This window comes from Bidens hawaiensis, unplaced genomic scaffold, assembly GCF_021521415.1.
Source record: "Bidens hawaiensis isolate Kalapana, Puna unplaced genomic scaffold, B.hawaiensis_p1.1 tig00010347_1, whole genome shotgun sequence".
Classification (NCBI taxonomy): Eukaryota; Viridiplantae; Streptophyta; class Magnoliopsida; order Asterales; family Asteraceae; genus Bidens; species Bidens hawaiensis.
In genome coordinates, this window is record NW_027491785.1 from 551084 (window position 1) to 579051 (window position 27968).

General features: G+C 37.8%; 4 protein-coding genes and 1 pseudogene across 4 annotated transcripts; 3 read left to right on the plus strand and 2 right to left on the minus strand.

Annotated features, from left to right (window-relative positions):
• Positions 1-3445: 3445 nt before the first annotated feature.
• On the plus strand, positions 3446-5534 carry LOC143534890 (disease resistance protein ADR2-like). The gene is made up of 2 exons (XM_077029264.1): positions 3446-3757; positions 4611-5534. The coding sequence occupies exons 1-2, from the start codon at positions 3467-3469 to the stop codon at positions 5532-5534; spliced, it is 1215 nt and encodes a 404-aa protein (XP_076885379.1). The 5' UTR covers positions 3446-3466.
• Positions 5535-8605: 3071 nt separating this feature from the next.
• Positions 8606-10039, minus strand: LOC143534891 (uncharacterized). Its single transcript, XM_077029265.1, has 3 exons — positions 9717-10039; positions 8894-8959; positions 8606-8800 (listed from the first exon to the last, which is right to left on the minus strand). Exons 1-3 carry the CDS (start codon positions 9888-9890, stop codon positions 8606-8608), a joined length of 435 nt encoding a protein of 144 aa, XP_076885380.1. The 5' UTR covers positions 9891-10039.
• Positions 10040-14178: 4139 nt separating this feature from the next.
• Positions 14179-17669, plus strand: LOC143534877 (uncharacterized). The gene is made up of 6 exons (XM_077029251.1): positions 14179-14645; positions 15933-16396; positions 16691-16797; positions 16891-16980; positions 17067-17243; positions 17327-17669. The coding sequence occupies exons 1-6, from the start codon at positions 14179-14181 to the stop codon at positions 17375-17377; spliced, it is 1356 nt and encodes a 451-aa protein (XP_076885366.1). The 3' UTR covers positions 17378-17669.
• Positions 17670-18110: 441 nt separating this feature from the next.
• On the plus strand, positions 18111-19272 carry LOC143534849 (transcription termination factor MTEF1, chloroplastic pseudogene; annotated as a pseudogene).
• Positions 19273-19339: 67 nt separating this feature from the next.
• Positions 19340-23992, minus strand: LOC143534876 (CBL-interacting protein kinase 23-like). Its single transcript, XM_077029250.1, has 15 exons — positions 23332-23992; positions 23172-23234; positions 22286-22357; positions 22100-22207; positions 21872-21952; positions 21732-21785; positions 21088-21213; positions 20901-20990; positions 20700-20819; positions 20476-20610; positions 20257-20373; positions 20113-20169; positions 19938-20012; positions 19716-19791; positions 19340-19529 (listed from the first exon to the last, which is right to left on the minus strand). Exons 1-15 carry the CDS (start codon positions 23503-23505, stop codon positions 19501-19503), a joined length of 1377 nt encoding a protein of 458 aa, XP_076885365.1. The 5' UTR covers positions 23506-23992; the 3' UTR covers positions 19340-19500.
• Positions 23993-27968: the final 3976 nt, after the last annotated feature.

The following is a 27968-nucleotide window of genomic DNA, read 5'->3' on the forward strand; positions in this document are numbered from 1 at the left end:
GGACCGACACTTTCATTTAGTTGACCAAAGTTTACCTATGACTGACCTGCGTGAAGGTTTGCCGTTTTTTGGGTTTATGCGGGTTTTGCCGCCTTCCCCACGCAACGACTTTCCACGTAATTATGCGGTGAAAACCGGCATATCCGTGTTGAATAAATTAACCGTTCGACGCGCGGTTGTTAATAGGTTAGTGTTCAGTTTCCTCTAACATGATTCATGCGGATAGACCGGCACTTTCATTTAGTGGGATGACTGGACTTTACCCTTCAACTGACCTGCGTGAAGGTTTGCCGTTTTTTGGGTTTATGCGGGTTTTGCCGCATTCCCCACGCAACGACTTTCCACGTAATTATGCGATGACAACCGGCATATCCGTGTTGAATAAATTAACCGTTCGACGCGCGGTTGTTAATAGGTTAGTGTTCAGTTTCCTCTATCATGATTCATGCGGATAGACCGGCACTTTCATTTAGTGGGATGACTGAACTTTACCCTTCAACTGACCTGCGTGAAGGTTTGCCGTTTTTTGGGTTTATGCGGGTTTTGCCGCCTTCCCCACGCAACGACTTTCCACGTAATTATGCGGTGACAACCGGCATATCCGTGTTGAAAGTTCATAAAGTATAAATGTAAAATCATCAGCGTCGATGTTCTAAGAAGAATCATTTCCATTAGAAGTGGCTCTGGGCCTTTTCTTTACAAATTTGGAATTGATCTACATGCAAACTGTGTAATTGAGCTCCCTTCCCTGTTGTTGGGATGGGAGTGCCATCGAGCAGATATGCACCTGGTTCGGGATCTCGTTGTTTGCGCAGTATGTAGTCTCCAACATTGAAGCTGCAATTTTATTCGTGTTTTCCCCAACTGGGGTTCTACACGCATCAGCCTGCTCAGCGTTCATTGCGCCACGAGGTGCGCGAGCGTCCCATCTCTGACAAATGCTTCGACCATGTCCTTTACGTCTGTGCATTCTTCAGTGTTGTGGCCTTTTGTCCTGTGAAAGTCACAGTATTTGCTCCGATCAGCATTGGGACGATGTCGGATTATTGGAGCCTTTGGCCATGGGAGCTCCTCAGTGGCGAATATCTCGGTGACGCTTTTGGTGAGTGGCGTCCATCTGGAGTTCTGGTTCGACCGTACGTTATCCCTTCCGCCTAACCGATGTTGCAAGCCGGATGAGGTGTCAAAGTTTACCCTTGACTGCCAAATGCCTAGCTTCCGCTTTTTGTTTAGTCGGGCGGTAAGGACGTTGTCTTCTCTTGTTTTCTGGGTGTAGAGGTTTGTGCTCTGGGGGAGATCTCTACCCAGTTGCTTCTCCGTTTCCGCAAAGCGTTTAGCTGCTGTCATGATGGCATCCCATGTGGATGGCATGCCATCTTTACCCGTTAAGGTGCGGATGAGCTCTGGGTCGTTCGCGCCCTGGATGAAAGCAGCGCGAACAAGATCTTCGATGATATTACCCAGACTTAGCTTCTTTGAGTTAAAGCGAGTTATGAAGTCTAGTAAAGATTCATCTTCCTCTCGAATGCATTTGAGGATTGTCCATTGCTCCTCGGTATACTTTCGTTGTTGGCTGAAGTGTTGGCTAAACTTCTGTTGGAAGTCTGCCCAGTCGTAGATGTGGTTGACCGGTAGACGATCGAACCACGCTCTAGCTGGCCCAACAAGCGTCATTTGGAACATGTAACACCACGTACGTTCCGTCCAATTGCTGACGGTTGCCCCCGCTATGAATCTGTTCAAATGATCGTCTGGGTCAGATATACCATCATAAGTGTCGATGTTGGACATCTGTTTGGCACTTTTTGGGGCGATTGCTTCCGCAATGTCCCTTGCAAATTTGGACGTTCCCGCATTTGCCACAGTTGGTCTGAATGTTTTGGAGAAGTCACGTGGATTTCCACCTGTGTTTTTTGGTTTGAAGGCTTCTCCAAAACGCCTTCTCGGTTGGGAGTCCGTTTCCTTACGCTTCCCTTTTGCCCTATGGCGAGGGTTCGCGTCGGTGTCTGATTCCTCCGAGTCATCGTCCAAGTATTCTTCGAATTCGTCAGCGTGTTGGACGGAACGCAAGCGTTCGTCCAACTCAGCTTGGAATTCCTTCTGACGTGCCTCCGCCCATGCCTTAACTTCATCGAGTGTTTGGCGGGGGAGTCTCGTTCGTTTCTCTAACTGGGTATCGGTGAATCCCAGTGAGCGATTATTTACTGCACTTGCCCCAGCTTGGGTAACTGGGGTAGTGTTCGTAAAATTTACTTCACTTGCCCCGACTTGGGTGACCGGGGTAGTGTTTGTAAAGACTGTGTAGTCGCCGGTATTCCCCCCAGTAGCTGGGGTTGTGGTTACCGGAGTTTCTTTAACCATCTTTCCAGAAGTTTGAAAAACTGAAAAGAAATGAAGTTCTAGCTTTTATGCACGGATGGCGCCAATGAAGAAACACTAACCGGACCCCGGGCAGATTACGGGTAACCTGGGGGTTAGATAGATGTTTCCCACGAGGGGTTGGACCCGGAAAAGATGGTTCTTCTGATAACCTGCAAAACAGACACCGTGAGCTTGTCACTGAGAAGGGGGGGGGTCCTCCTTGTGACCACCCTCCGGCGTGAGAATCAGACTAGATTGCTCTTTAAATATAAATGTATATTAAGAGATTGCTAGAGCAGATATCAGGTATAATATGATGATATTATGATAAGATGAGATGATCATACCATTTGGGGTATTTATAGCCGAAGGTAGGTTTCCAAGGAGGTGTGGCCGGCTGAATAGTATTCCTGTTCTACCAACTGTGGCCTACGCACGTGCCCTGCTGGTAGTTGGTGGGTAGGCAGCGGCTGATAGTGACCAGGCCTGCTGTGTACTATTCCTTTTCCACCAACTGCCGGCTATGCACGTGGTATGACAGGAGTTGGTGAGTAGGCAGCGGCTAATAGTGACATACAGTATAGGAGCATGCTGCTCGCCATACTGTTGTCAATAAGCTGTCGTATCTTTAGTCAGATCTTTTGCCCATACCTCGTCAGGTACAGTACAGAAGATCTTCCCGTATCGTACGGACTGGCTTAGTTGGTCGGGAGTATTCCCCCTCCCGCCTTTGTGCGGGATTGTTCCCGGCTTTGCTCATTCCTTCAGGTGACAACTGAATGATTAAGAGCTAAATGCCTTGTGCGTGTAGCCTTGCTGCGCGGGTGGCCTTCCCTGATGGCTTGTATCCGCAGCTGCGGGAACAGGCAGAGTCCTTCACCATTGGGAGGCATTTCCTGCGGGAACAGCTTGCGTACTGCGCGTAAGGACGTCACGTCTCTGAGCATGGTGGGTCCTGCGGATCCAGTTGGTTTCTGCGCAGACGTCTCTTTTGAAGGTGAGTCTTGCGGGTCCAACTGGGCTCTGCTGGGACCTACCTCTTCAATTGCTAATACCCTTTCTTTATTTGTAGGGCACAGAAAATCTTCTAGGCCTTTCCCTTGACATGAAACTGCTTGACAAAAAGAATTTGGCTAGATCATTTGAACTGGAAACAGACTCATTAAGTCAGATGGATAATCTGCAGCTACTACGGCTTAATTATGTGCAATTTAATGAGTTTTTCCAGAATTTTCCACAAGAATTAAGATGGTTGTGTATGCACGGGCTCCATTTAAAGTCTATACATTTTAACTTACCAATGGAGAATCTGGTCGCTCTTGACATGTCATATAGCACTATTGAATCTTTTGACATGTCTTATAGTAGCCCGCAACCACCTGCGAAGAGGCAAAAGGTAAGAAATTTGAAGCATCTACACCTATTTTTAATATTCAGCAATACTCAATCTGGTTGTTCTCAACATATCATGTATCAGTATTTAACACTAAATCATTTAGCATATGATATAGTAATCTACCACAACTTGAAAGTAGGAAAATTTAATTAGTTTTTAGATAGTTGACTACCATGCATACCATTTAGGTTCTGGGGCGCCACGTCAAACCCCACTAGAGGGTACAGCCCGCTTGAACCTTGTCATTCGTCATATCCAGAAATATTTATATGCGTGTTCACTTTGCACATCCTAAACCGTAATACTGTATTGAAGCCTAGCCAGAATGGTTTTGTGTAGGGGTGGCAAAGGTGACCCATTAGGGTAGATGGTTGAAGTAAAATGTATAATGAGTCAGAATGAGTCAAACTAAAGGAAGTAAAAAGTTGGAATGGGTTAGAATGGGTCAAACTAAAGGAAATAAAAAGTTGGAATGCATCAGAATGGGTTAACATTTGTCAAGGGCTTTTTTTTTTAATTATTATGAACGAGAACAACGGAGGAAACTTTTACTTTTTTATTTTTCAGTTTATATTTTGAGTTATGATTTTTTTTATTATTATTTTTGTCTGTGGGGTTTTTGGTATCTCAACCCATTGTGACCCATTTCAACATTTCCTTTCTTTAGTTTGACCCATTATACATTTTACTTCAACCCATATAAACCCTAATGGGTCACAATTGTCACCCCTCGTGTTAATCTTAATTACATAAAACAATTCATGACACCAAAATTCCTAACATGGGAAAAAAGTTAGTATTCATCTTGAGTAAATGAAATTCATTACATACTTTAAACATATTTCCATTTTAGCAGTTGGATGGATCGTGCTCCAACGACAAACTATTTCTTGGATCATTGAAGATTCTTGATATGAGTTTCTGTGAACAGCTTCGTAGTATTGGTGGTTTTTCTGAACTACCCGCACTTGAGAGGTTAATAGTTAAAAACTGCATAAGTTTGACAGAGGTGAGTGAATCAGTTAGGCAATGTATTGAACTTGTCCATATTGATCTGAGTAATTGCTACAAACTAAAGGTTCCGGTATCCCTAAGCAAGTTAAAGAAGGTTAAAACACTACTGTTAGATGGTTGTGATTTCCGTGATTCTCAAATTAAGAGTTGCGATATGAGTTTATCAGATATCAGCATAAACTCACAAACCTCTTCATCTGCCATACCAAGTGATCTGAAGTCCTTTACGGTTATTTTACCGAGCTCATTAATAACCTTGTCGCTTGCAAATAATAATTTGACTAACGAATCATTTCCAATGGACTTTAGTTGCCTATCTATGTTAGAGGAATTACGTTTGGATAATAATCCAATTGTTTCAATGCCCAACTGCGTGAAAAGCCTCGGGAAGCTTGAGAAACTTAGTATGGATAACTGTGAAATGGTTGTATCAATTGATCAACCTCCACGTACACTAACAGAATTATCAGTGGATTCTGACAACAGCTTCAGACGTGGTTATGAGACTTCTCTAAAGATAATTAAATTTCATCCAGAAATGGCCCGACTCAGATTTAGAGGAGCTCGAACCGTGATAACACGTTCTCCATATGAAATTGATGGCATGATCAAAATTCAAGCTATGGCAGATGTTGAGGAAAAGATATTACATAGTTTGGGCTGGACAAATTTAGAGTTTATTAAAGAAAGGCATTTGGGACGTCCACGCGCCATCGGAAGAGAATCAATTGAACCAACTCAAACACAGGTTTCCTCTGGTTAAATGTTGTGTGAATACGTATACGTGTGTGTGTTAAAAATTTAACGTGATTAATGTTTATTTATTAATTTGGCAGATGTATTATGAATTTGGAATATTCAGCACAATTTATGAGGGTAAGCAAATGCCTGAGTGGGTCGGTTGTAGCAGCAAGGGCGCATCAATATCATTTACCATACCATCATCTCGTAACAAGCTCCAAGGATTAAATTTCTGGTGCGTGGAGACGAATGTGTTTACTGCTGATGGATGTTTTGGGTTGCCAATGATCAAAATTAGTAATACAACAAAAAGACACACCTGGATTTATAAACATTATATTGAAAGTCAGAATACAGGGCGCGTATTTAAGTATGTTAAGCCATTGGATGTTTGGGCCAAATGAGATGAAAGGTGGTGACCAGATTACTATTACGGTAGCAACGAAAGCAAATGATAGGCAACTTACAATGGAGTGTGGCGTTGGTCTTGTATATGATGAAGAAGAAGAAGATGGGTTGGGTTATTACAAGTCATGGAATCATATCATTGGCGGAGATCTCTCTGATTTTCAAGTAAAATCAGGAGAGTACATCCTGGATTACAGGAACTTTAGGCGGAATTCAACTAAAACGAGGTCAAATTATTATCATTTCATTGACTACGAAGCGAGTTTTAAAGGTAGATTGCGTTTTTATTCACATAATTTGGGCAAGTTGATACGAACGAGTAGTAATTATTAGTTGATGTATAACTTAATATCTTTTTTTCTTTTCAACAGAAGACAGAGTGGCCTTCCAAGCTTTCTCCCAAAAGAAGTGTGAAATAGTGGATCAGGTACACATTCTAAAACTTAAACCCCTTTCTAACTATAGAATTTGTGTTCATCAAAGTTCTTATTCACAGGAGGTAACAAAATACGAAACTTTGAATGATTCGCTCCTTTTATATTTCATAGAAACATCCAAACGATTTACAATGAAGTGGCAGGTAAGCGGGCAACAAGCTGCGCCGCAACCCCCTTTTGGATAGCAAACCCAATCCGACTAAAAACAAAGTTTTGATTCTTATGGGCTGATACGTTACTATACACAACTTTCTGAACCCTATTCAAAAGGTCCACGGCATCCGGAGCTAAGAAACCAAAAGTGTCAAAGGCGAAGAGGATAAACACATGTTGATTCTCCAAACAAGCTCTCTCGTGTTTAGCAACCTTGCCCGATGCCGCCTTCAATGCTGTCTGGCCTGCTACAAATCCAGTGTCCCTAATTCCAACAAGAGGGGACACTCCTGTGAGGTCGACACAAGCATGTTTCCCCCCTAACAAAATAAAAAGAGTTGCAAGCGAGTGGATATACGCTTGGAAATTGCGAGTATTGCAACATCACAAGTTCAAATTGTCGTTGGTTTCATTTTCTGTTTGAAAGGGGCAAAGGATGAAGGTGTTATGTTATCCTTAGAAGTTAGAACCAACAAAATATTAGATGAGTGTAATTTAGACCCCCAAAAGTTGTTAAATTGTATATGCATCATCTTGTTTTCTAGAATTACCACGACAGCTGAAATTATGTTGGAAATTGTTGAAAGTGTTGGATCGTTTAAACTGAGCTAAATTGGCTGGTTGGGGCGGGTTACGAGTGAACTAATTCAAGTTTTATGGTTTGAAAAACTGAATTTTACGGTTTAGTTTACCGTTTGGACTGACTTAGATATTAAAAAAATAAAGATGATTTATTTTATATAACTGTAAAATTAAATTAAGTTAGATATTTATATGGAATGTCTTATTTAGTTTACGGTTTGGACGAGCTAAACATACCCCCTCCCCAAAACTTTCACTTCCTTTAACAATTTTATTTGTTCAAAAAATTTATGCCAACTAATTTATGCCCATGTTAGAATTTATGGATTTGCAACTAAGCATAGATAATTACATACATGCATACGTATATATTAACTACTAGTTTTTATCCCCGTATTACAGGGATTGTTTTATATTGTTTGTTTTAATATTTATTTATTTTTTAAATTTATTTAAAGTTAATAATATACTTATGGTTTGATAATAAATTGTTTCACAAATAAATGAGATGTTATAACCCGGTTTAAAAGCTATATGGTTTTTATAAGACCCGTTTATTTTTTTTACTATATAATTGGCTTTTTTATTATAAATAATATTTATGAAAGTTAATAATATACTTATGGTTTGATGAGTCCCAAGACCCGTTTATTTTTTTTACTATAAAATTAGTTTTTTAATTTAAATAATATATACCTATATAATATATATAGGGGAGGGATATTTTGATAACCATGTTGAGTTTTAAGAACTTAAGAACTCAATTCCATGCCACATATTTAATTAAATGGATTGGAATATGTGGTTGAGATTAAATCTGGCAAAAAAGTCAAAGTATGAGAGATAATAAATATGTAAGTGGTTACACTAACTTTTACGTCCGTTACACATGTGTAAAAAGTCGACTCGGTGCGTAAAAAATTCTGTAATATTTTTACGTGTATGTAACTTACATATATTACACACGTGTGAAAAAAATTCAAAAAAAAATCGTTACACTGAGTTCTTTCGAGTTCTTAAAACTCAAAGGGGTTCTTAATTGAAATCTCCCCCCTATATATATATATATATATATTTTAAAATAAATAAGATATTAATTTTTAGTATATTCTATTTTATAGGATTTTTACATCAATAATTTGGTGAGAATAATTTTTTATTTAATGAGATGTTATAACCCGTTTAAAGAATATCTGGGTTTGGTAAGACCCATACCCATGAATTCGGGTCAAATGCATGAGAAGCCTCAATTTAAAAGTCAAGCAAATCTGGTAACTCCAAAAAAAGGGAGAGCGTCCACATCGCGACAAGTAGAATTTTTATGTTTTCGTTTATATATTATATATATATATTACAAATGAAACTAACATGGCGTAACAAAATTGTGTACCTAACATATTCGAATCACTCTATAACCTTGGATACTTGGTTTTCCAACAACTTATGAGGAGGGTGGTACTGAGATCTGTACATATCATCTGCACTTACATACACAACCTTAAACACATCATACTTAATGAAAACATATAGGGTAGTCTTGTTCCTTCATTTTGGTGTTAGATGGGAGGTCAGTTATGCTAAAACATATAGTATCGCCTGTTGAAAACTTTGCGGCTGGGGACCCGTCCCTTGCCTCGCCACCATAGGCCGCCATAAAGTTGTGGTTGACTAAAACCGCCATGTTGTGTAGATTCTTTAATGCTGAAAACTAATTATAAACAAAATTTGGATGAGAGTTATGTCTAGAATTAAGATTTGTCATTATAAACAAATAGTCCTAATGAATAATGATTCAACTTACAAGATTATCATGTAGGAGTTCCTTGTTGTCATCAGATCTCTTGATCCATGCTCCATACCATATAATCTGAAAGCCATAAAAAACTATATAAGTTTTAACCAGTGACGAAGCTTGGACTGAGGCACGGGGGGGGGGGGGGGGGGGAGCTCAAAATGTATACAAAATTTCACAAACGAAGGGGGAGGGACTCAGATTTCCGGCCAAAAAAGGCTAAACTTACACTACGTATAAAATTTTTCGGCCGAAAACGGGTGAATTTACACTACTGTGCAAAAAAACAGGGGGGTCAGGGCCACCCCTGGCCCCAATGAAGATTCGCCCCTGGTTTTAACCTTTTTGATCTATTAAAATATTTGTTTATTCACATAACACATACTAAATGGTACCGGGTACCAATTCTTACGAAAACATAATTTTTCATTCATGGGTCACTGATAGACCCGTAGAGTGGGTTAGACTCCAAGAATAAAAGAGAAGAACAACACCAAACTTGAAACAATTTTCTTACTATTTTTCTAAGATTACAATATATAGGAAAACCAAGACACAATTAGAGTATAATAAGAAAACTAGATAATAGTTAAACTTTACTTAATATATTAGATCATATTAGTCACAATAGAAAAAAAAACAATTAAAATGTTAGGCGTAACTACTCTAGTGACGATAAATTAAGAGCTTAGCACAACTCTAGTTCCGTCTGTCAAGATATGATTATAACCTAAATGCTAGAACTCAAATTAAGAGCTTAGCACGACTCTACACACGCGTGCGTATGCACGGACACATGTATAAAGAGATCTAGAGGGAGAGATATATATACCATGTTGCCATGGATGCTTTTGAAGATGGAAGAATGAATGCAACCAAGTCTTTCAGTAAAGAAAGAGAAGTGCTTCAAAGTATCAACAAGGTCATCGACAATGGCGACTGTTGGTCTCAAAACACACATGAATATGTCAAGATTGTTGTTGGTGAAAGGCATGAAGGAAGCCATGTGTACGTGCGGGTTTTACTGATCGAATCTTAATTGAATGAAGCTAAATGAAGGATGGAGATATAGAAGTGATTTAAGGGACTAGCTAGGGAGTTAGCATATAGTACGTATAGACTAGTGGACGTTGAATACATGAATTATGAATTCTAGAAAGGTATGCTATGCTAGTCGCATTTGGCTTCTTTGTCTCCCGTTGCAAGTTGTTTTTTCTGGTGGACGCGTCTTCTTGCTCCCGTAGCATCACCGTGTGATTCTTGTGTCTCTGGAACAACAAAGTTAGGAGACGGTTGTATGTTGGATGGTTGAAAGCCGGATGTTTCTTGCGGCCCCGAATAAAACATCGGTTGGTCTGGTGACGACCATAAATCGTCGTCAATATAATCTGAATCTAGGTTTGGGTACCAATTTCCAGACATTTTTGGGTATTATATAGGAGTTTGGGATATTATATAAGGGTTTCTAAGGTGAAATTGTGTTTTGATATGGTTGAAATGGGAGTAATTTGGGGTATTATATAGAGGTTTTAAGGTTTTTTTTTTAAAAAATTCGGACCTCCAACGGCTCTTTTGGGCGAGCTCAACGGCTCTTTCTCTCTCTTCTCCCGCGACCACACTCACGCCTGCCTGGGGGCTCGCGCTCGCGCCCCGTTCGCGCCCCGGTGGTGTGGGGTTAGCGCCTGGGGGCGCGAGCGGAGGGGCTCTCGCGCCCAGGTTAGCGCCCCACACCCCTCAGCCTAAGACGAAATAAATTATGTTTAGAGACATGTTTGATAAATATTATGGAGATTGATCATACACCTAATCAAGTCAAAATCAAAGAGAAAGATGAGAGAAACGTTTTAAGACTAGTATCAAACAATGACTAAACAAAACTTTATTATTATTATTATTATTATTATTATTATTATTATTAATTTTCTTAATCATGTATCATCTCCATTATTAGAGCAAGATATTTGTGTCCTTCTGTTTTTGTAGGTTATTAATTCTATGATAAATGGTAATAGGTATCCACATTATAGTGTGATGATATGTGTTTACTTAAAGATTAAGGGCTCTGTTATGTGGTATTTATATTTTTATACACACGAAGAATACATGTATATGTATTTATATTTATACATGTATATTTTTCTATATATTTTAATAGAAACAATAACTTTTTATAAAAAGTTAATGGCACAAAGAGATTGAGCTAGTCTCGGTCACCAAAACGAAAAGAAATGAAAACCATAGAAGATCAGTTAAAAAATAGTTTAAAAGACAAAATATTAAATTTTTTCTGAAAGCAATTTTTCCCATCATTTTAAGCCGAACCGGTGTGGTAATTGGGTTTCTTGTTGGACAACATCAAGCCTATACATTGCTGAAGAGATGCTGCCATTGTGAATCCCACCAAAAAACATAGAGCCATAGAGGTTTGACCCAGCAACTGCCGCATGTCAAATTGCCAATGACTTCATAATAATCAATCAAGATTTTATCATTTTAAAATGGAAAATATCTAAAGAGGGACCTATAGAACAAGCAAGAACACAAATATAGTTTTAAATTGAAATATGAAAACAAGCAAAATATGGTGATAACACAATAATACGCCAGTAAGGTAATTGTCTCTCACTAATTATTTTATGGGCCATTTTCAAAAATAGGCTATGACTTTTAAAATAAAAAAGAAGATTTAAAAATCACCCTATCCCCTCATTTTGGTCTTCGTCAATGACCATCAGCGATTATGAGCAATGGGGCAAGGCAGGGGACAATGTGGGTGGGGGTGGGTGCGACAGGTGCGTTTGTGGGGGTGAGGGTTTGGCGAATCCATTATATACACAATTAAGTTTTATGCGTATATTAAATTTTAATTTTCTATGGAAATATACTCTCGAGTTTGCGATAGTTCCCATTTGATTATGTTTATAGGTACAAAAGAGTTTCATAATAATAGGTTTAAAATGGTGTGTGAGAGAAGTCCCTCACAATATGGAATTGTTGAATTTTCTAGTTGGAGAAGTAATTTCTGACCTATTATAGACCAATGTAAATGATTCTACGACAATGAAGAAGAAAATGACCACACCTCGTCTTCTCGTCTTGCATTAAGTATGCAAAACAACGAAATACTTGTTAGAATGGGTTAGCTTGACTACCCTCTAACGCTCAAGTCAATTTAGATTTTCATAATTGTTTATCACCATGTAATGTATTGAGAAAGAAGAAAATACCTCACGATGAAGGTGATATACTTATGTCATTTATACATGAAACATATGCTAGAGTTTTAATGTGCCTTTGTATGTTAAGACACTTAGATCCAAATATTGTTGGATTAGGCTCATTTTATGGCATACCTCTACACTAGTTAATTTTTCTTATGCAATTTTGATTTTCAAACGGTGTTTATTTCAAAATCAAAAATATATTGAGAACTGCTTGAGCTGTATAATACATATGCACCTTTTGCTTTATAAGTGGTGCATAAAGCAATTACATAACTGAAGAAACACGAATCTAATCTTAGTTAAGATTAGGTCTATATTTCCACCGAGTATGTGTTCACGAATAAACCTAGCTGAAATGAGTAGAATCAAGCTAGATCCAGATCTGATCCTGCAAAATAAAACCACCGTGAGCTCGTTACGGGAATGACAAGATGTGGGGTCTTCCCGTAACCATCCTTCAGCGTGAGAATAAGTTTTATTCTTATAGGGAGAGAAGGTATAAAGTAATTGATGTAATATGGAATGTGTGAATGAATACCTTATGATGGTAAATTAAGTAATTATAGCCAGTGGTGGGGGAAGGTGATTGGTTGAGTTGTCACTATCTGAAAGATGTTTTCTTCTATCTAAATGGACATGTGACTACTTTTGATAGGAGACGACAGCTAGCCATGTGCATGGGCGTAACAGAATATCCAGCTGGCTTCTCCTAATTGATTGTGCTATCACGTGCTCTCCATAAAGAGGTAAATGTCGCTATCATGAAATTTTTCCACCAATTTTCTATAAGGGAGTTAGTTGTTCTTTGGTATATAACTCCCGCTGATTCTGCCCAGGATCCGCAGGTATTGTAAATGACTCGCGGGTGGTTCTCCTAAGTGTCTTGCATGACCCACATGTATTTATTTCATGGATCATTGAATCTTTTTGTTACTCTACCTCTATAATATCCACCTATAACCACCAAACTACCTCGTTAAAACAATACCAAGGTAGCGTTTGGTATGCAGGAATGGCATGGGGAATGAAATTATTCTTTACGTGGGAATGAAAAAAGTGATGTTTGGTTACTCAATGGAATGGAATCATCCATTACATATGGAATCCTATTCCATCAAAACCATTCATTCTCACCCCCTTCATTTTTTTCATTTCATTCCTCCCTCACCCTACTTTCTCAGCACCACCACCACCACCTAACAACAGCCACCACCACTACCATCGCCACCACCACCACCACCTGAGTGTCACCGCCGCCACCACCATCGCTACCACCGCCACCTGACCATAACCACGACCACCAATGTCGCTGCTTGACCACCACCACCGTCGTCGCCACCCTACCATCGCCATCACTACCAATGCTACTACCTCCACCCCACCTCACCACCACAACCACCCCGCCAAGCCGCCACCACCACTATTTTCGTCGCCGGAGCTACCACCACCACCGTCGCCATTTCAGATATTTTTTTTGTCTAAAATATATATTTTGGGATATGAATATTTTTATTATATCTATTTCATTCCTACAATTTTTTTTGGATACCAAACAACGTAAAGTAAATATTAATTTCATTCCCATAAGTTAACTAAACAAAACAAAGGAATAGTAATGATCCATTTCATTCCCTTGTTCATTCCATTCTCTCTTCATTCCGCTAAATACAAATATTTTATATTTTACAAGTTTCAAACTAATTCCATAGGGTATAACCTTTATATGCTTAAAAGAAACTATAACTAGCTTTGTATTATAAACAACCACATGAAGGAAAACTAAGTTTCATAAAAAAAAGGAAAAAAGCAGAGCATCAAATAAAATAGATAGATAACCCACGTTATAAGCCCTCTCAAAAAGCGAAACAGCAATCTTTATGTAATGTAATATAATGTAATGTAATCCCACTGTTTCCAAGCATGTTAAAGCATCAATCATTCCTCATGACCCCCCAAAACAAACTTTCCACCTAAAACACATAACCTCCTACACAATTATACACACACACATTTTCATCTTAACTTTATTATTATTATTATTATTATTATTATTATTATTATTTTATACCAATGGACGAGTCCTGGCGGATGCGCATGGGAACATCATCACCCACACCGAACCACCGTAACAACAACAACACGAACGAACCGTTAGATCCTAACGACTTTGATGACGTGTTCGGCGGACCACCGAGGAGTGTGCTTTCGCGCCAATTCTCGGTAGAAGGCAGGACGACGGCGAGTATGTTGTTTGAAGATATATTCAGGAAGCCTAACGGTGACCGGACGTTGCCGGAATTTAGGATTCCGGCGAGTAAGTCCGGTGTACGGTTGAGTGAGGAGGAGTTTTATAGTGATATATTTGGTAACTCGAGGAGGTCGAGGTCGAGATCTGTATCGCAGACGAATTCGACTTCGATATCGAAATCGAAGTCGAATTCGTCGTCGATTTTGAGCTCAGAGGAGCTCAGTCCGTTCCGGCCGGCGGTGGTGGAGAATGATGATGTTTCTTTTTCTTCATTTGCTGCTAAACTCAGGTGGTTGAAAATGATATTATTATTATTATTATTATTATTATTATTATTTAGTCCTCTTACTTTTGGTAAAAGTTAATTAACACCTTTATAAAAGGGATTAATTTCACATATATACTCTTACAAAGAGTAAACTACGGTTTTCGTCTTGTTGTTTGTCTAAATCTGCGGTTTTATAGTCCAATAATTTTAATTTGTGATTTTCGTCATAGTGTTTTCATTTCACTTGCAATTAAACTTGAATTCATTAACCTCGTTAAGTCTGGTTGAAAAACTCATCAGCGTGCCCCTCATATGAGGGGCAATTTTGTTCTTTTTTTCCCAAATAAACCTCAGTGTTAATTCACAAGCCCCCCACATGAGAGGCTGGGGTGTACCTGAGGGGGGGGGGGGAAGGACAAAACTGCCTCTCACTTGAAGGGCCGATGATAGGTTATTCACTCTTTTATGAGTATCATATTACCTCAACTTTAATGAGTTTTTACTTAATGACCTTTCTACCCCTTTTCATTATATTTGTTATTGAGAAAATTCTCAAAATGTCTATTTGACTTTTAACAAAGTCATATTTTAGACATTTGATTAGTCACCCTCCCAATAATGTCCACGAAAAGCCAATCGATTGGCCTGGATTCTAATCATTACACGACTGGATTTTAATCCAACCAAAATATGCCATGTGTCAAAATGTCCAGTCGAACCGACTAGATTGTTCAAAAACCCAGTCCATTCGACAGGATTTTTGACGGTTCATTGGATTTTTGAATAAATCCAGCTTGTTCGACTGGATTTTTTGACTCGTAGCATTTTCCGGTTGGATTAAAATCCAGTCGAGTGATGATTAAAATCCCGGCAGGTCAACTGGTTTGGGTGTGGATAGTTTGGGAAAACGCATTTCAAATGGACAAAAAATTTACCTTGTGGAAGTAAAATGGACATTTTGGTCTTTTTACTTTTGTTTAAACTTTAAACCCGATTTTTTTATTTGAATTTTGATTGACATCCATGATAAGCAAGCCAACCGAACCGTTGTCTCTCCTCTTTTGTTCTCTCAATACAAGATAATCAAACAATCGAATATGTATGTTCGAATCAAATTATCGAACTAGGTATAATAGCATGATAATCTAACAATAAGCAATCTAATATTTTGAGTAAAACTAGAAACATTTAAGCTAAAAATTGGGCATATATATAATATTTTTTAGATTTGCATGAATATACATGATATTTTTCAAGTTTGTAGAGATATACGAAAATTCTCATTATAAAAAATTAAACTTTGTGAAGGCCAATAAATGTTGCATCTAAATGGAACACATCAAAGAAGATGAATGACATGGATTCGCCTTGCAATTTCGAGTCATTTGAGAGTGATTACATACACAAATTCAAAGGCTGTTATTCTGGATTTACACAGTTGGTTTCATCTCCTGAAATTACTACTTTTGGACCGAATTCATATGCAAGTGTTAAAGAGTCAACTGAGGATCTGCAAGTCAACTCTCCAGCATCCATTGTTTCCTCATTGAATCAGGATCAAGGAGATGAAACTAGCTCATTAAATGAAGAAGATGAAGATGATGAAGTTATGAGTTCTTATGTAATTGAAATAAATCCTAGTAAAAATAAGGAAAAGATCGATGAATCGGATGGTGTTGATGAAGCAATTGCTTGGGCTAAACAGAAGTGTAAATCATGTAATTTGGAGAAAGAATGGAACACAAGAGAAGATGAGTGTTCTGCAGTAGAAGGTGACGTAACTTATAATTTGTATTTTATCGGTCCATCTATACACACACCATCCGACATTAATCCCACACTGTTTCAGTCGAATAGAGGTCAGACGGCTGTTTTGACCAAAAAAATTTAAAGTTTGACTGTCTATGGTCAGAACAGCCGTCCAGATATTGTCCAAACGGCCAAACGGCTATCCGAATTTTGTCGATGACTGTTTGATGGCATGAAATCAGATGGGGGTGATGAAGCTATATCATGACCCTTTATTTATTTGGTTACTTTTATTTATTTATGTATTTAATTTGCAGAAGTGGGCAGACACGAATCAAGTGAAGAAGCTTTACAAGAACCGGAAAAAGATGAAAGTCCATGTAAACAGGAAGAACTGGAAAAAGATGGAAGTCGATGTAAACAGGTAAATTATAATCTTTACATATTATTTATATACTTTCAACAAATATAGACTATATAGTTTCCTTATTAACTTTTTTTATATGTATTAATATAGATGGAACTGGAATTACTTGATGAGGATATAAAGTTATGGTCAGATGGAAAAGAGACAAACATCCGATTGCTTCTAGCGACACTGCATCACGTAAGTGGTTATTTAAATATGTATACATATGTTATAAACTTATAACTTATAAATCGTGTTAAATTATTAATCTTGTGTTAATGTAGATTCTATGGCCAAGTAGTGGCTGGGTCATGATACAGTTAAAAAACCTTAGAGACAGCTCAAGTGTAAAAAAGGCTTATCAGAAAGCGCGATTATGTCTGCACCCTGATAAACTGCAACAACGAAACGCCACACTTTCACAAAAATATGTCGCTGAGAAGGCGTTTCCAATCTTACAGGTATTCAAAGATGTTCGTTCACCGTGTTTTTTTATTATGTTCTAAGGTGATTAAACTTTTATACTGATGTGTTTTTTTGTTAGGATGCATGGGCGGCGTTTATATCCCAAGATGTTTGTTCGTCTATAAAATGAGAGAACATAATATATGGGCGTGTTTATATCTAAAAGAAGAAAACAGAGTTGAAATGACACCGGAAGAATTAGCGGTATTGGTGTGTTTTTTGGTGGTTGATGATGGTAAATGCAGAAGATATAGAAGAAGAAAAAACCGGAGTGTTTGCTTGTATTAAGTGAAGATTCTGACATATTAATCGTATTTTTTGTGTTTTTTTTCCTTTCTTTTAGCTGTGAAGAGTGTTGTATGGTGTTTACTGTTTAGTGAGACTGGTAATTTAAATAAATAAGTGTGAATGATTTTGCATTATTATATGTATAAATATTTTTATTTATAAAATGTATACATTACTAACTTAACCAAATTTGTGCTATAGTTATTTGAACTTATTTCTTTTAACTTTTTTATAAACCTTTTAATTTTCGAAGGTAAAGCGTTTAGTCTTTTTTATACTTACCATCGACTTAACTTTTGACAATCTAATGATACAACACATGCTAGATAAACCCAAAAGAAACCAATAGTAATACGGACACTGCTAACACAGCCAACCCAACCAGTTCAGTTTAGTTTTTTCAAAAACCGTACTTAAGACCAAAAACTTCATCAAAACCGTTCGGACCATAGACACGCCTACCCTTTATCAGTTATTTTTATCATTCTGCAGGACACTTGTACAAATGTTGAAACTTGGGACCAAATTCAGATGCCTATCAATCTATCACCATAAACTTTATCAGGGACCATTGATGTCAAATTTATTAACTCAAAGGTCCTACAAGTACACATTAAACTTAATAATACACATTGAGCTATTCATTCCACAAACAAGATATTGGTAGTAATAATAACCTCATCCACAATATCATCCAACCACCAATAGCTTTCCACCACAACCATCCACCTCACCTCTCACTTTCTACATATAAATCATAATAAAACATATATACATATATACAAATATCACACCACCACCACCACCACCACCATAACCACCACCATGGCAGCTGCAGCAGCAGTGACACCATTCAACTCATACTCACCTCAAGAACAATCACAACACCTACCAACAGAAACCACCCCTCAACTATCCAACAAACCCAAAACCACCCTCCACAAACACCCTCTTTACACTCCACTCCACTCAAAACTTTCCCTCCAATTCAAAGAAAAAATATTATGCCTTGAAGTCATGGGAGTTGATTCAGGCAAAGCATTATCTTTAAACCCATTAATCCACTCAACTAACTTAACTACCATCCATAACATCATCACTTTCCTCCAATCCAAAGGCATTTTACAAAAAGACCTTCCAAGAATCATTGGCATGTGCCCCAAGATCCTAACCGCCGACATAACCGATGAACTCGTTCCGGTTTTCAACTTCCTATCACATGATCTCAATGTCCCAGATCACAATTACAGAAAAGTGATCAATAAATGTCCAAGGTTACTTGTTTCCAGTGTGAAAGATCAACTAAAGCCTGCTCTTTTTTATTTAAAAAGACTAGGCTTTCGCGATTTACGGGCGTTGGCTTATCAAGACTGTGTTTTGTTAGTGTCAAATGTGGAACAAACATTGATGCCTAAATTGGATTACTTGATCAGTTTGGGGTTTTCTAAACCGGAGGCGGTTGGGATGGTGTTAAGGTGTCCCGGGCTATTTACGTTCAGTCTCGACAACAATTACAAGCCGAAATTCGAGTATTTCGAGAAGGAAATGAAAAGGGATATTAATGAGTTAAAAGACTTTCCTCAGTATTTTGCATTTAGTTTGGAGAAAAGAATAAAGCCTAGACATCTGGAGGCTGTTGAATGTAGAGTTGACATTTCTTTACCACTTTTGCTAAAATCCACTGATGAAGAGTTTGCAGAGTTGTTAAAGCAGGTGAACAAAATAAAAAGTTTGTAAATTTTTATTTTTGTAAGTATTTGTTTTGGATATTTGAGAAGGTTGAAAATTATCAAAATGACAACCATAACAGTATTATTATTACATTAGAGTTTATAGTTTTAAGTTATGGGGATATAATGTAGGAACAAACAAGAAAATCCACATTTGGAAATGATCAATCTTTTGTACAACAAAATGCGAAAGCGAAATAGTATTAGACTTGCCACTTAACCAACCAGTATCCGATTACGAAGTAGGTGGCAGGGCGGCCGCACCTGCAACAAATGAAAAAAAATCAAAGCAAATAAAAAATAATTAAAATTTTCATCAAGATTTTACAAGATTTCATAAAGCACAAAAAATATTTCATCAAAAAATCATACGTAAGAACATTATAAAACGCTCTGTGAAAATTGCAAGATTTTTATGGATTCAACGCGTTATTCCAGTTTTTAACTAACCAATGAAATTCCCGTTTGTCTCGTCCTCAGTTCTCCACACAATATCCTTCAATCCAGTTGAGAGATTCTTGTAGAACTGCACAACCAAGAACCAAATATAAGATCAGAAAAAGAACAAAACCATGAATGTAAAAAAAAGACCTTTTTTTTATCCTGAACCGTGCAGGTATATAAATTATAAAGCAACTGAATCTGTTATCCACTTCCCTTTATTTAATTTACCTTATGAAATTCCAATGTATCCCCTCCAGCTTTGCGGACCTCAACCATGTACAACGAAGGCGCCACTTCAAATATCTAAGAAACAGTAATGTTGTTAAACGATAATATGAAGAATTAATCTTGAAATTTTTTCTTTTTTCTATAAATGACATGATGGATTTAGAAGAAAATATACCTCGGTTGCAATAGACAAGTGACCCTTACGTCCACTTTTTTCGCCTTGAAGTTTCAACTAAAGTGCAAAACACACAGGTGGTTTAACATTACACCTTACAGAATAAATCAACTTTGACATAAATAAAAATAACATTTTTATCACCTTGTAATTGTTTTTCTTCACATCAAATCCTAAAGGTGTAGCAGCTTCTTCTATTTTTGAAATAATCTCATTAGCAGGACATTTTGATGTAAATCTTGTCTCCCGATTCACAAGCCCCTGATATTTCATTTAATTCCAGACTCAATAAATTCCTTTAAAAAAATCAAAAACCAAAATAAAAAGACTGACAAAGGTTATACACTTAAACACATAACATACCATTTGTTTTTCAAAAAGCGAGCTGAGATTTAAACCCTGAGATTTAGATATAAGCTCAAAGGCGTTCATAGTGACGGGCTGTGCGGGCACGCCAGGCCGTTCATCCCGCTTCTCCACAACAAGAACTGCAGCATCCTGTATGACAAAAAGAACCATTTAACTAAACAACTACCGTCAAAAGGGTATAATTGTAATTTAACAGTTGAGTTAAAATGTGAAATTACCCCAGCTTCGTTGAAAATTGCATCCACATCAGCTAAACTAACATCCTCTTGTTCAAACCTAGGTGGCGTGTATCCTTTCTTAAACCATTCATTTTCAATCACTTCAGTAGCTGTGATTCTCTGTCGCAAACATAGTATTCATATACTCGGTGAAAAATGTAAAAAAAAAAAGAGCAAATATATATGATGGTATAAACATACCGTCAATGGATTAGGATCCAGAATCCTTTTAATTAGTTTCTTTGCACTTGAGGAGAACCATGGAGGACAACTGAAGTCAGCCTTAAATATCTGCAAACAAATATAATATGATGTTACAAACGCCTAATGATGTTGGTTATTTCTTAAAAAAAAAACTAGAAAAAAGGTGTAAATAAAACAGAAATACCTTCTTGTAGAGGGCGGTAAGGTTTGAATCTTCAAAAGGCAGATATCCAGCCATAAGAACAAAAAGAATGACACCACATGACCATAAATCCGCCTTGGCGCCATCATAACCCTTGTTGTTAATTACCTGAAAAAAACTTGGCTTAATTATAAGGGAATATCTCATAGAATAGTAACCAACTTTCAAAAGTGTTCCAATTAGGTCTCTCATGCATATTTTTCTCAAATCGGGTCACTAAATCTTCAAATCGAGTCTCACCGATTTTTTTGTTTGTTAATAAAGAAATGAAGGATAAGATGTGGGGGTCGGAATTTGCAATATATGTAGTTATATTTTTCAAAAATAAAAAAACGTTAATTACATTAAATTCCAAAAATAAAAAATAGAATCCACGTCGCCACTCAACATCAACATCAAAAAAAAGATGAAAAGATTTCATATGTGAAACAAAAAATAAAAACGTTAAAAAAACATGTTAAGACGTTTAATTTAATAAAATATGAAAGTTGAGTGACCCAATTGGAACACTTTTTAAAGTTGAGTGACCTAATTGGAACACTTTTGAAACTTGGTTACTATTATATGAAATTGCCCCTAATTATAATTACTAAACGCTTCATAAATTAGTTAAATGTGTAACTTACCTCAGGAGCAACATAATTAGGCGTTCCACATGTTGTGTATAGTAAGCCATCTTCCTACAAGAAGAATAACGAGAAACCGAGTTCAATTTCCCTATTTTATATTATCAACTTTCACATTTCACATATAAAAAATAACTCACTCGAACTTGTTGTGGCAGCGCACTCAATCCAAAATCAGAAACCTTGAGACATCCACTTGCATCCAACAGTAAATTTTCAGGCTGCAAAAATATCATACGGAACGTTCGCGTTAAAGCTTCAAACAATTTTATTACAATAATAGCCTAAACTTTGAACTAAACAGCTTTGGCACGCTGATAACTTTATTCATAAGTAAATGTGAAAGAAAAAAAATTCACAAAAATGACCTTGAGATCTCTATGAAAAACGCCCCGGCTATGGCAGTAATCAACTGCATTAATGAGCTGCTGAAAATACTTCCTTGCTTCATCTTCTTTAAGTCTGCCTCTAGTTGCCTTAAAAATAAAGTTATAATCTCGTATTAGTAAGCTCACTGTGAAGACTAAGAAAAGTCAAAGTTACCATCAACTTACAACTTTGTCAAAAAGTTCACCACCAGTCACAAATTCCAAAACGATGTAGATTTTTGTCTTGCTCGCCATAACCTACAATAAAGCACGTAACTTTAATCACACATGTTACATGAGTCGCGACTAACATAAAAAATGTGTTTTAATGCTAAGAGCCTAGTTTATGACAAACAATATAGTAATTGAGATATTCATATCGGAAAGTTTTTGAAAAAGGATCGTGTCTTGATCGATAAAGATACGACTGTTTTTAGAAATAAACATCCAAGATTAATGCCAAGATCTTAATTTCCATATGTTAGAAAAAAAATTGAAGGAAAAATAAAACATAAACATGCTAAATCACTATCACTATAGGCAAATATAATAAGACTAATTTAACTGGGCTGACAAATCATGTCTTATCGTGTTTAATACTCCCTCCGTCCCATTAAAAGTGTCCATATTTTCTTTTTGATTTTTCCCATTACAAATGTTCATTTTCAAAATTTATGGGCTAATTTCCAAGTTTACCCTTAAACACACACAGCTAAAATTAATAAACAATATTGATTGACCCAAGTTTCAAGGGCATTATTGTCATTTGGTAAACAAGAAGAGTAATCATTCAATCTACCTTGAACTTTGTGTTTTTCAAACTAAGACACTTCTAATGGGACGGAGACGGAGGGAGTAGTTTACAGAGGACGCGATTGATACAAGTATCAAACATGAAAACGACTCGTTTAACACTTGGCTTTGGTGGTTTGAGCGCGTCAGATATATGTTTAATATACCAAGGAGAAATGATATTTTTTAAAACATATAAAATTGCATAGTGTATTTTTTCGCTAAACAGGTCTTATCGTGTATATTAAACAGGTACCCAACTGCAAGCAAACTAACTAACCTCATACATACGAATCACATTCGGGTGTCTAATCAGCTTCATAGTCGATATCTCCCGTTTGATCTGCAACTCAAATACAAAACAATAAACAACCAAATTCCAATCTAATCCCTCAAAAACAAAAAAAAAGTCAAACAAAAGTCAACGCCATAATATTCACCTGGGTAATCATCTTATGTTTCAACACCTTCTCTTTATCAAGAATCTTGATCGCCACATGCTCGCCCGACTCAACGTTCCTCGCAAACTTCACTTTCGCAAACGTCCCTTCACCGAGCGTCCGTCCTAGCTCGTACCGCCCCACCCGGGTTCTCGAAGGCCGTGAAGACGCCATTCTTTTGTTTTTTCTAACCCTAACCCTAATCTTAATCAATCAATCAATCTTTCCGTATATTCCCACAAATCCCCAAATAAAAACTTAATCTTTATTATTAATATTATTATTATTCCGAATCAATTATAGATATAGATACAGGTACAGGTACATATACAAATACCATCCATTTTTTTGACCACCAACACCACCAAGATTCTTCTTGTGTTTTAAATTTTATATTTTAAAAAAAATTAAAATAAAATCAAGATCTTTTCTTTTTACAAGGTTGCCAAACTTGGGATCTTGCTACACTCATCTTCTTTAATTTTTTGATAATAATGAAATTGAAAGCAAAAGCAAACAAACCCTTGAAGGAATTAGCGTGAAATTGGAATTGGAATTGGAATAAATCGGAACATTTGGGGGGTAATGAAAATGGACGATGAAACCAAAGGTTGATGAATGACACGAAGAGAACGAAATGATAATAATATTATGAAATGATGTGAAATGAAATGGTGTGTTATTTATGTTTTAGAAGATTGCTTGAATTTGATTTAATATATTATTATTATTATTTGCATATGAGTTCTGCACCAGAACAACCTCGTAAACATTGACTGGAATTTTTAAATATTGTTATTATATTATTTATATTTATGTACTTTTCTTTTTGTTGCTTCTTTACATAATGGCCATTCCTAATTTGAATGATGTATAATCATTATACTTCATCCGTCTCAACATTTTTTTTATTTCTCATTATAAATGTTTATTTTCAAAATAGTTAGTCAATTTTCAAGTTTACTCTTAAACACACATAAGTAACATTAATAAATAATATTGATGGATGTAGGGGTATGGTACTAAACCCGGCTTACGACCTTAATTTATTATGTCTGGCTTATTTTATTATATGGACTAATACAATATTATTGGGCTGAGGGGGTTTTGTGGAGGTAACCCTAACTGGGCTAGGCCCATTAGGGTACCATGATGGTGGCCATGAGGCTCCCTATATAAGGAGGTCTCCACCTCCTTATTAAGGGTTGGTTGTTCTCAATAAGAGCCACCACCATAACCATTTTTGTGTCTGTAAACAAGAGATCCTTGAGATTTCTTAGCAGTCACCTCCACACCCCCAAAAACCATTGCAGATCTTAAGCTACCGGAGAAGAAGATCGAGTCGTGGTTCGTTCATCTCGAAGACCGGGGAACATCGTCATGGATCAGGTCAGATTCATTTCATGTTTCTATATTGGCGCCATCTGTAACACCCCGACCGAAGGCGGATTATACATCGGGGCGCCACATATTGTTTCATTACTCGTGACACTATTGGGTGTCAATATTTAATAAATATATTCATTCGCGCACGCGCAACGTAAACACAAAATAGCATAAATCAATATATTATAAGGCAAAATATTATAACAACAATAACTTGTCTTGATACATTTTAATCTAGGTCCAAAATAAAGAAAACTTCCTATGTGTCCACAAGCTCCAAAACAGCTACTGCAAACCTGAACATGTGTTAAAATAAAACGTCAAACACTTGCGTGTTGGTGAGAAATCAAGTTTAATACAATACATAGATAACAATAAATCTGCGCGCAACACGTGTATGTCTGGTGTCTAACAAGGGTGTAATCAGATTGTGATCAAGCCTAAATAGATCATAACTCATAGTTCATAGTTCAATCCGTGCTCCCAAATGAGCACAAAAACAAGAAAACATATGTGCAAGTGTAAACAAAGAAAACCGTAAACGATAGGTCTCCCGTGTTCATCTAATGGATCCATGAAAACTTCGGAATAGGCCGAACAAAGCGGTTAATGATACACACATACAAATAAACAGCCAAGTAAACGTCCTCAACACATGGGATACTGCGCGACTAAAGTTTATAAACAAGTTTAAGACTCTAAGTTTGTATGAACACATGAACATCCCAAAACATTAAAGATAAAAAGGGATTAGGTACGAGATTACTCACTTGATAAACGATGCGGTGTAAGATAAAGCAAGAACCAACTTTAAACAAGCACAAGTTAACCTATAAATAAGATTATTGTTTTAATGATCTGTTTTAAGTCTTGATTATAAGTTAGCATAATTAATAAGTAAATTATTATATATAATATATATTACCGGAAAAGCAGGGCAGAACAGGAAGGAAGACGGAGGCAAAGAGGAAGACGGCAGAGAGAGCAAGGAGCAAGAGAGAATAGGAGAGTTTAAGTGCTTTGTGTGTGTAGTGTTAGGAAAATAACATTATTATTTATAGAGAAACCCTAGGGAACACAATCCCTAGAAAAGGGGAAAAGATCTCCAAAAAGTAAAAGATTCCAAAAGCAAAAGATATCAAAAGATATGGCAGCTGCAGGAACAAGGAAAAGCTGACAGGGAACAGTAAACAGGCATGGGCGGGTCAGATAAAGGTACTGGTCAAGCATGGAAAAGCAGATCTCAAAAGATTATGTCAGTCACTTTTCCTGTCAACCAATGGGGTTGGTGCGCGTGCTGCGCCAAAAGTGGCTTTTCAGACATAAGATAGGTCAGGTCAACAGCACAGAAGATAAGACATCACAAAAGCAAACGGCTGGACAAAACAGAAGAAAAGACTCAAAGGGTTAGCGCGAGAAGGCTGGAGCGCGAAGGCAGACACAGAAGGTCAAGAGTGCGCGAGCGCGAAGGCAGACAGAACCAACCTTAACGCGTCGCGGGAAGAACTACATTTCTAAGCGCGCCGCGGGAAGAACTTCAATTCTAAGCGCGTCGCGAGAAGAACTATATTCCTTAGCGCGTCGCGGGAAGAACGGTATCCATAGCGCGCCGCGGGAAGAACTAAAATCCTTAGCGCGCTGCGGGGACAGTTCGTCTCGCGTATCGCAGTAACAGGTGGTCTTCACGCAGGCTTCCTTGTAAGGAGTCTGGCGCGTGGAGCTGCGCAAACAACCTTAGGCGGGAAGGAACAAGGGACAGTTAGGGGTTCAAGGCTTAAGGGCGGGACGACGTCAAGAGAGAGAAAGAGGCGGGACGGCAACAAAAGGGAAAAGAAGGCGGAGAGAAGAAGAAGAGGGACGGGACGGCGGGAAGGAAAATATATTATTATTATTAAAAGTAAAATATAAGTATAAATAAAATATTAAATCATAAAAGAAAGAGATCGGATAAGGGAAACGGGTACCTGGGTCGGGTCGGATCGGGGCAGATGTCACAGTCTCCCCTACTTTAAGAAATTTCGTCCCGAAATTTATCTCGAAGTAGGTTGCGCAGAGAACAGGTGCGGGTACTTGATCTTCATCTGATCTTCCCTTTCCCATGTAAACTCGGCTCCGCGCTTGGACTCCCAGCGAACTTTCACGATAGGGATGCGACTGCGCTTGGTTTGCTTAACCTCGCGATCCATAATCTCAACAGGCTTCTCAACGAAATGCATAGATTCATCAACTTGAACTTCATCAAGTGGAATGTGAAGGTTCTCGTCAGCTAAACACTTCTTGAGATTGGATACATGGAACGTTGGATGCACATTACTAAGCGCGGGCGGCAGGTCAAGTCTGTAGGCAACTTTTCCTACACGCGCGAGAATCTTAAATGGTCCAACATATCGAGGAGCAAGCTTACCTTTCTTCCCAAAGCGGACAACACCCTTCCAGGGCGACACTTTGAGGAGAACAAGATCACCAACTTGAAATTCGAGAGGCTTCCGCCTACGATCTGCGTAACTCTTCTGTCGGCTTCTGGCAGTCAGCAGATGATCACGGATCTTGGCGATTTTATCGGTTGTCTCTTGAACAAGTTCGGGTCCTGTGATTTGAGCTTCACCCACTTCGCTCCAACAAATCGGGGATCGGCACTTACGACCGTAAAGTGCTTCAAATGGGGCCATACCGATACTGGAATGATAGCTGTTATTATAAGAGAACTCGATCAAAGGCAGGTGCGAATCCCAATTACCTCCAAAATCAAGAACACAAGATCGGAGCATATCCTCAAGAGTTTGAATAGTTCGCTCAGACTGACCGTCAGTCTGAGGATGATATGCAGTACTCATGTCCAAGCGAGTTCCTAACGCAGATTGGAGAGATTTCCAAAAGCGAGATATAAAACGGCCATCGCGATCGGATATGATGCTCAAAGGAGTACCATGGCGGCAGACAATTTCCTTGACATAAAGCTGCGCGAGTTGCTCAACACGGTAGTTTTCACGAATGGGCAGAAAGTGAGCAGACTTAGTCAAACGATCCACTATTACCCAAATGCTATCATGTTTGCTTGCTGTCAAAGGTAACTTGGTAATGAAGTCCATCGCTACACATTCCCATTTCCACGTAGGAATTTCCGGTTGTTCGAGCAAACCAGATGGGCGTTGATGTTCAGCTTTTACCTTAGAACAAGTCAGGCATTTAGCTACGAACACAGCAATATCCTTTTTCATACCGGGCCACCAATAAGTAATGCGCAAATCCTT

Excerpts from the sequence above, each read along its gene's own strand:
- LOC143534890 (XM_077029264.1), top strand. The coding sequence starts at position 3,467 with ATGAAACTGCTTGACAAAAAGAATTTGGCTAGATCATTTGAACTGGAA. Across the intron at positions 3,758-4,610 it reads CACCTGCGAAGAGGCAAAAG|CAGTTGGATGGATCGTGCTC; the intron begins GTAAGAAATTTG and ends TTTCCATTTTAG.
- LOC143534876 (XM_077029250.1), bottom strand. The coding sequence starts at position 23,505 with ATGGCGTCTTCACGGCCTTCGAGAACCCGGGTGGGGCGGTACGAGCTA. Across the intron at positions 23,235-23,331 it reads AACATAAGATGATTACCCAG|ATCAAACGGGAGATATCGAC; the intron begins GTGAATATTATG and ends TTTGAGTTGCAG. Across the intron at positions 21,953-22,099 it reads TTTTTCATAGAGATCTCAAG|CCTGAAAATTTACTGTTGGA; the intron begins GTCATTTTTGTG and ends ATATTTTTGCAG.
- LOC143534891 (XM_077029265.1), bottom strand. The coding sequence starts at position 9,890 with ATGGCTTCCTTCATGCCTTTCACCAACAACAATCTTGACATATTCATG. Across the intron at positions 8,960-9,716 it reads AAAGCATCCATGGCAACATG|ATTATATGGTATGGAGCATG; the intron begins GTATATATATCT and ends TATGGCTTTCAG. Across the intron at positions 8,801-8,893 it reads AACTCCTACATGATAATCTT|TTTTCAGCATTAAAGAATCT; the intron begins GTAAGTTGAATC and ends GTTTATAATTAG.
- LOC143534877 (XM_077029251.1), top strand. The coding sequence starts at position 14,179 with ATGGACGAGTCCTGGCGGATGCGCATGGGAACATCATCACCCACACCG. Across the intron at positions 16,798-16,890 it reads ATGGAAGTCGATGTAAACAG|ATGGAACTGGAATTACTTGA; the intron begins GTAAATTATAAT and ends GTATTAATATAG. Across the intron at positions 16,981-17,066 it reads TTCTAGCGACACTGCATCAC|ATTCTATGGCCAAGTAGTGG; the intron begins GTAAGTGGTTAT and ends GTGTTAATGTAG.